Source organism: Melospiza melodia, chromosome 13 (assembly GCF_035770615.1).
Source record: "Melospiza melodia melodia isolate bMelMel2 chromosome 13, bMelMel2.pri, whole genome shotgun sequence".
Classification (NCBI taxonomy): domain Eukaryota; kingdom Metazoa; phylum Chordata; class Aves; order Passeriformes; family Passerellidae; genus Melospiza; species Melospiza melodia.
In genome coordinates, this window is record NC_086206.1 from 15,699,172 (window position 1) to 15,707,075 (window position 7,904).

A 7,904-nucleotide genomic window follows, 5' to 3' on the forward strand; every position below is an offset into this window, starting at 1 on the left:
TGCCCCATGCATTTTGCTGCTACGTGCTGTGAATGGTACAAGGTGACTGTTGGGGTATGGAAGAAGCTAGGGATAGGAGAACAATGAATCAAAAAGTCCTAGCTGCTCTGAGAGTAGGAAGACAAGAACATTCCCTGGCTCTTAGTGAGCTTGAAATAAAGTTATTTCTGCTATCAGAGGAGGCTCTGGTACAGCCTAGGAGAGGCAGAAGTACTAGAGTAACCTACCAGGGTTGTGTCTGTCGCTGTGTCCTGGGTGCATGGGTCTCACTTGAGGATGGATTTCTTCTGCAGAAAGACCAGTTTGGAATGTATGCGCTGTATAGCAAGAACAAGCCAAAGTCAGACTCGCTGCTGGCCAGCCATGGGAATAACTTCTTCAAGGTGAGTTCTACTGCCTGTGTCAGGATTGCTCTGTGTTTGGTCACTGATCTGTTTAAGTAAAGCCAACTTACCTGCCTAAGGCAGGCTCAGTGCTGCCTCTGCTTCCCTGGCACAACTCTCTGCACAGCTGTGTGGAAGGGATAGGGCAGAGGTGCAGAGACAGCTTGGGAAAGGAACCCAGCACACAGCAGCATTGGTCTGGTGGCCTTGCATTTCCCTAAGAGTACTCATTTTCCCTGAGGACCCCAGTCAAGAGGTGTCAGTGCTTGCCTGGGGGCACGGGGTTCTCCTTGGGGAGGCTGCTGCCTTCACTGTGCTGCATTTCTCAGTTCAAGCAGGTGCAGCTGGGGGATAAGATGGACCTGGCCTCCTACCTGCTGAAACCCATCCAGCGGATGAGCAAATATGCCCTGCTCCTGAAGGACCTGATCAAGGAGTGCAGCGAGGCACAGGAGCAGGAGCTGGGCTATCTCCGTGCTGCTGAGGAGATGGTGAAGTTTCAGCTCCGGCATGGGAATGACCTGCTGGCCATGGATGCCATCCGTGACTGTGACGTACGTTCCAGTGTCTTCCCTGCCCAGGGGAGCAGACCCACACTTATTCCCCTTCTCTAGACTTGGGGTCTTTGGATTGTATGGTGAGCCTTCCCTCAGGTTCTCCCAGTGATCAGAGTGCTGTCTGCCAGTACAGGCCTGGAGGCCTCCTTGATTTCCTAGGGCAGACAGCACCAGTGATGGGTCCAGCTCTCTCCTGAGCTTGGAGTCAGTTGTTTCAGCCTGATGTGGTTCCCAGCAATGCCATGCAGCCTGACTTGAATTTCAAGAGCCCTCTTAAGATGTCAAGTAGCTGCCACTTCTTCATCACCTGGGCTACAGCCATATGGGACCATGTTTTCCAAGTCCAGGTCTAGGGCTGTCTAGGTCATGCTGGTGGAGTCTTACAAGGATGTCCTCTCCTGTCCAGGTAAACCTGAAGGAGCAGGGGCAGCTGGTGCGGCAGGACGAGTTCACCATCTGGCTGGGCCGCAGGAAGTACCAGCGACACATCTTCCTCTTTGAGGACCTCATCCTCTTCAGCAAGCCCAAGAGGATCGATGGTGGCTTTGATGTGTATATCTACAAGCACTCCTTCAAGGTAAGGGCAGCCCTGCAGCTCCCTCTTGTGTGGGAGCTGTCCATGGCTGGTTTCCCCGTGGCACATGCCTCTGAAATGGGAAGCAGGAGCGCCTTCAGCAGAAGAGCTGCTCCCACCACTTCTAAGCCTCCTCCAAACCATGCAATGAGGCCAGAAGAGGATATTTCACTCATTAATGCCTAGGCCCTCTGTGTATGTGGCAGAGAAGTGGTGGTAATTCCAGATGGAGTACTAGGAATTGGCTGAGCTGTCTGTGCTCAGCCGTGTCCAGGACATACCTGCTGCTTTCCAGACCCTGAGACTCGTTCCTCTTAGGTCTGCTAAGCTGGGGATAGCTCTAGCACAATGTTCAAGCAGCTTACTACTTTTGCTCCTGGTACAGTCTGGTTTATGTTTTGCTTTTCCTCTTCCTCCCAGACTGCAGACATTGGTCTGACTGAGAACTGTGGAGACAGTGGCCTGCGCTTTGAGATCTGGTTCCGAAGGCGGAAGTCCAGTGACACCTACATCCTCCAGGCCAGCTCAGCTGAGACTAAGCAGGCCTGGACCAGTGACATTGCCAAAATCCTGTGGCAGCAGGCAGCCCGCAATAAAGGTGTGATTCCTTCCTGGAATTCCTTCTGTGCCGCAAAAGGTGCGGGAGCCCTGTTCAGCTCATGCTGTCCTGAGTAGGTTTGGATCCTGTTACCAGGCAGCTCTGTGCAGCAAGCAGCTGTGTGCCAGCATGCAGCCTCAGGAGCATGTGCTGGGCTTGGCTGGGCATGTCCCTTCCCTGCCCCTCATCCCCAGGGAACTCGACTGGTCCAAGCTCTGTTTGACTGTAGACACCCACCTGTTCTCCATGAGAGAAACAGAAGATCCATGCTCAGGGTTCCCTGTCCTGTGAGCACAGGCTGTGCCCCTGAAAGGCTTGTTGGTCTCCCCAGTGATGTGGGCCACTACTGGAGCTCACTACTGAATGATGCTGACCAAATTCCTCCTGTGCCCCACAGGCTTCTCGCTTGGCAGGACTCTCGTAGGTGGCATGGCGCTGAGCTACTTGGCCAGAGCAGGGCATGATTGCTTGTTCCTGGAGACTCCACAATGCTGGGGAGGGCAGCAAGGGGAGAAGAGCTCTAATCTCAGCAGCTCAGGAGCAGCCCATGAGTGTTCTAACCTGTGGCTGAATAATGCCTGTGGGCAGGGTTGGGTTGGGTCAGCCTCACAATGTGGCTGTGGGTCTCTTCCTCTCCAGAAATCCGTATGCAGGAGATGGTCTCCATGGGTGTGGGTAACAAGCCCTTCCTGGATATCAAACCCAGTGAGGCAGCTATTAATGACCGTGCTATTGATTACATCATGAAAGGCAGAGGTAGGTGCCAGCTGTGCCTTTCCCCGTGATCCTTGAGAGTGAGGCAGGACTGGTTCTCAGGGGTTTTTTTGTATGTTTTCTGGCAGGTGCCAGGACCAGAGCCTCAATTGCAGTGTCTCTGTTTGACCATTCCAACCCCTTCAAGAGGACACAGACGCAGCTCTCCACCGGCAGCAGTCCCACTGCCTATTCCCCTTCCTCCTCCTCCTCCCTTCTGGGACCCCTCAACCTGCACATGTACCTGGACCAGGCTCTGCTGCCAGGGGTCCTGGCCCCCAGACGTCCCTTTGACATTGGCACTTGCATCGAGGAAGATGAGCTGGAGCATGAGACGAGCAGCCAGCCCTCAATGAGTAAGTACAGCCCCTCTGCTCTGCAGCACCTGGGGTGTGTAGGCTCATCCCTGCTCCTTGTTCTATGCTGTGTGGTCAGACCAGGCTTGCTGGGGTCATGGCAGTCCCTGTCTCCTACCCAGACCAGGGCATGAGGGCCCTGCCCTTCTATTATGCCAGCTCTGTCTCTGGTTCCATGACAGGAGTTAGCTCAAATAGAGGGCTTATAAAGTACCTGCTGAGCTGCAGCCATAGCCATGGCAGACTTGGTGCTGTGTACTGATACTGCTGTGGTCTTGGGGGTTTGTGTCCCTGCCCCTCTGGTATGAAGTGCTCTGTCCTTTGCCCTCACTGTCCTGGCCCCATCACCCTTTGCCTATCCCTTGTGTGAACTTCATTGGCCAGCCCATACCAATCACCAGCACCATTACAGCTCTTCTTCCTTCTGTTGGTTTGTTGTCTGTGGCCTTAAAGAGGCCCAGACATGAGTGTGGCTGATCTGTAGGATTGTGTAGCCACTACCCTGCAGACAGGTATATTATCAAGCTTATGTGGCGTGGGTTCTATGCAACCCAAAGTTATCTGTGATCTGTTAGTGGTCTGTGGTTATCAGAGTGACCTTCCTCTCTTTCCCCAGCAACAGAGAGCTCAGAGTCATCGCACTGCATGTCAGCCACAGGCTCCAGCGGCTCCGACAGTGGCTGTGTCTCCAACATCCCACAAGAAAGCTTCTGTGAAGACATGGGCTCACCCCCTTACATGCCTGTAGGTCCACAGCACAGCTCTGCTATGGAGGGCAGACCCAGGTTCACAAACAGCCAGTACATTTCTGCAGTAAGTGCAAGCAGCCAAAACACTCTCTTGACTTTGCCTGCTCCTGTACCTGCCTCCCCAGTTCAAGCCACTGCCTCTCACAGGGGGACCGAAGATGCTGCTTTTGGGCTTGGGGTGACTGTGGGGAAGTGACATTTCCTCTTGCAGAGACTTGGCCCCTCTGGGGCAGATGAGAGCCTCTGGTGCAGGAGCCACCCGTGCAGTGGCCAGGATGCCTGAGGAGATGAGCTGGAAAGGACCTGCAGTGCTGGAGGCTGCACAAGGAGATGTTGCACAAACAGGAGCTATAATGCTGCCATGGGCTGGGGTACATATATAACCTCCTGGAGTGGCTGGAGCTCTGCTGCACCTGCTGCCAAGCTCCTTTCGTGGGAGGTCTGGGCGTTTTTTGGGGAATGATGAGAGGGAGTAGTGGGAGCCGGTTGCTCTGAGGTGTTGGTGTGTTCCTGAGAGTTCTCAGCTGCTTCCCTTCCCACTAGATCCTGTCCTGATGCTGTTGTCCTCTAACCCCCCTACTAACACTGGCTTCTCTCTTCTGCAGAAAGCAGGCCAGGTCACCATAAGTCCCTCAAGAATAGTGTGAGCCCCTCGGCCCCGCCTCAGGAAATGGAGTTGTTGTAAGTAGCCCCTGCAGGGAATTTTCCAGCAGTTCTGAGTGCTGGTCAGGTTTGTCAGTAGCTCTGAGTCAGGGGAATCTCACCTCAGCTCCTCTGTGAGTTTTCCCCATGCATTCCTGACTGGTGTCTGAGGCTCTGATTCATCTGGTTACAGAGGAGCAGCTCCCATGGAGCCACACTCTGAACAGCTGGTTTGATGCTTTCTGCCTTGCAGAAGCAAAATAAACAAAATCACGTTCAGGTAGTAAAGGCTTGACCACCTCCTGAGTGTTCAGATGAGCTGCTTTCCTCTGAATGCTGCCACCTGTCTAACCACTAATCTATTTCTTGTGGCTGTTTGCCAAAATCCTGCTCTTAGTCCCTCTGAACTGCCTTGGGGAATCACGGTATTCTCCCCAAGGCAGATTTATCCCACAGTTTCCTTTGAACCTCCAAAGGAAATGGTACTTTGCCAGGCAAAGGATCCTGCTAGGTTATGGTCAGGATGTCCTGAGGGAGCTGCCAGAGGTTGCTTCAGTATTTAGGGATTCTGGGAGGATGCCTTGTCTGGAAGGAAGTCACTGTTGATCTAAGGAGGGTGAACCCTGACAGGCCTTGCAGCCAAGCAGGGCTGCTGCTCGTGGCTGGCAGCCCTTGATGTCATGTCAGGACCCACTCAAACCAGCCTGCTCTTGTCTCAGCCTTTTCCTCTCTGTCCTTGGGGCTGAGCCTCCCTTCTCACAGGGAGCAGAGGGGTATGAGAGAGGCACGATTAGGGCTTGAATGGTCAAGGCACAGGGTGGTGAATGGTCATAGGTTTGGTACTGTGAGGTGTGCCCATGGCAGGTGCAGGAGTTCAGAACCAGCTGTACAGAACCAGCCAAGGTTCAGATTTAAGATCCTGAGCCCCTTCTGGAGGGTCACAGGTGAGACTTTTGAAGTGGCCACAGAAGCAGTAGGGATAGCAGCACAAAACCTTTGGGCAAGTCCTGAGGCACAGAGGGAAGAGCTGTGCTTCTCCTGCAAGGAGAATATTCTTTCCCCACCAAAATTTACCTCTGATAAACAGAGGATTTCAAGTGTTTTGTGAGGTCACTGCTGGCCAGGACAGAGGGACCTGTGGGATCCTGCCACATCCCAGGAGTGCAGCTGGTCTAACCCATTGCACGGTGCTGTGTTCCAGGTTTGATTGCCATTTCAAACTCACTGAAGACCCCAGGCCTCTGACCAGCAGAAGGACACAGTCTTCATCCTTGAAGATATTTTTTGCCCATTATCAGGCTCTTTCAAACAGCCCAAAACTTGACCTCTGCCTGAGGCGAAGTCCCAGGATGGCTTCTGTCAACTAAATGTAATAGCTTTGGTGTTGGATGGGACCTTGGGCATTTAGAACTCGTTAGCCCTATATTTATAAGTAATAAGTAACATAGCAGTTTGGGAAAAAAAAAGTATTATTTTTAAAGCTATGAGTTGTACAGATTTTTATTACAAGTGACTCTGTTACTATTTGTTGTGTAAGCTGCACATTTTATAAAGTTTTTGGAAGGGCATGAAGAGAAATTGAGGTATTTAAAAAAAGTAGTCTAACTTTCTGTTTCAGGGTTATAGTGACCTGAAGCTCAAGATTTAACGTCCTTCCTTATGTTCTAAATATGTCTATCGTAGCAATAATTTATTTCCTTGGCTTAATACTTCCATTCTAATAAAAGTATTTTCATTGTTATGAATTGTTTCTTCAGATGGTTCTTCCAGTGCCTTGGTGCTGAGCTAATCTCTCTCATAACCATCTGTCAGCTCTGCCACTCTGCCTGTGCCACCTCTGCTCTGACTGCCAGCTCCCCCTGTAAATCCTCAGTGCATTCACCAGAGAAGGGGGAGATGCCCAGGCAGAGACTCCCCTGGTGCCAGGGGGAGGCTGACCCAGAGGGAGCAGCCAGCAGAGGTGTCAGTAGGAGTGAGGAAGAGGGACCTGTGTCTGGTGGAGCTCAGGAGGCACCAAAATTCCTGGCTCTAGTTTTAGCCACTTGCCCCCATAGCTGCTGTCCCAGTGCAAGTTCCTCTCTTGCCCTGCTGGCTCAGGTTCCAGTGGCTTAGTTGAGGCTCCATTGTGCTTTGTCCTGGCTGTGCCCCTGGTTTTGGACTGACAGGGACTGGCTCCTTGCTTCATCTCTGACTCAGCCCCTCTTCTGGTACTTCAGTCCCACTGTTGTGGCTTGTTTGAGGAGCTTTGGATGTGCTGGCATTCGAGACCAACAGGTTTTGAGTGTAATGGCTTGGTCATAATGCTGAACCTTAAGTGGATGTTGTTTAAGTAACACAGCATAACTGGAGGACAAACGAGCCCTGTGTTCCAAGGTGGCTTTTTCATGAGTAACATCCAAGGTCACTGTGTGGCTGTGACACCCTCCCTCTGTTCTTGGACAAAATGAAAATTAGCATTTCTGGAAACAGTGGTTACTTGGCTGCCAAGTTCCTGTTTACTCCTGGTTTGTGCAGGGCTGTAAATCAGCTCCTGCAGGTGTGGGAGAAGTGCTACATTTGGCCTGAGGAAGAGGATGGAGTAGTAATTTATTTAACTGCAATTTTCTTCCCTTGGCAGACATGGGTGTTACACCCCACAGCCACCCTGGAGACAGTGTTCCTTCAAGTTTGGAAATTCCTGTACTGTATGTAAAACACTTGTTTATTTTTAATAAGCTGGATGTTTTTAAACCTTGTTCTTTTCTCAGACAGCAAGGAAAATATATTTGACACCTTTGTACAAAATTGCGTGGGAAACAGTTATACAGGGAATATTTTACAAGTTACTATTTTGAGATAATTGCTGGGTTAATGCAAAGTTTCTGGACTGTCAAGACAACAATAGCTCATGTCACAAGAGGGAGAGAAGTTACTAATGCAACAAGAGGAACATGAAACGTCTGGAATTTCTCAGTTTCAAAGGTTTCTAAATTGCTGGACAAACCTTTAGTATTGTTTACCTGACACTCTTTCTTCAGGGTTTGATTGATTTGTCTAATAAAGGTTATTTTCTTTATATGAATCTTACTTGCATTGTGTCATGATTTCAGCATGGGAACCTGGGCTGCAGAAGGGAGCCCTGAGAGGAGCAGTTGTCCCTGGGGTGTTTAAATACCCCCTCAGAGTACTGGGGACAGACTGAATAACATTTCTCTGACCAAACCTAACCCAGCAGGTTATTGGGGTGAGGCTGATGGTGCCTGTCATTTTAAACACTGTAAAGTACACAAACAGTTTTTCCCTCTATTCCATA

At 50.9% G+C, this 7,904-nt stretch overlaps 1 protein-coding gene across 7 annotated transcripts in view; it reads left to right on the forward strand.

Moving 5' to 3' along the window:
* PLEKHG4 (pleckstrin homology and RhoGEF domain containing G4) overlaps positions 1-7,673 on the forward strand; it is an 84,869-nt gene extending 77,196 nt beyond the window's left edge. For 2 of the 7 annotated variants that reach the window (XM_063167932.1, XM_063167926.1), the window contains 7 exons: positions 294-383; positions 713-937; positions 1,347-1,517; positions 1,935-2,151; positions 2,752-2,868; positions 2,955-3,221; positions 3,838-7,673. In XM_063167932.1, the coding sequence (XP_063024002.1) occupies positions 294-383; positions 713-937; positions 1,347-1,517; positions 1,935-2,151; positions 2,752-2,868; positions 2,955-3,221; positions 3,838-4,166 (1,416 nt within the window). In that variant the 3' untranslated portion in view covers positions 4,167-7,673. The remainder of the gene's footprint in view (positions 1-293; positions 384-712; positions 938-1,346; positions 1,518-1,934; positions 2,152-2,751; positions 2,869-2,954; positions 3,222-3,837) is intronic. The other 5 variants (XM_063167930.1, XR_010029386.1, XM_063167928.1 and 2 more) reach the window with 5 other exon arrangements.
* Positions 7,674-7,904: the final 231 nt, after the last annotated feature.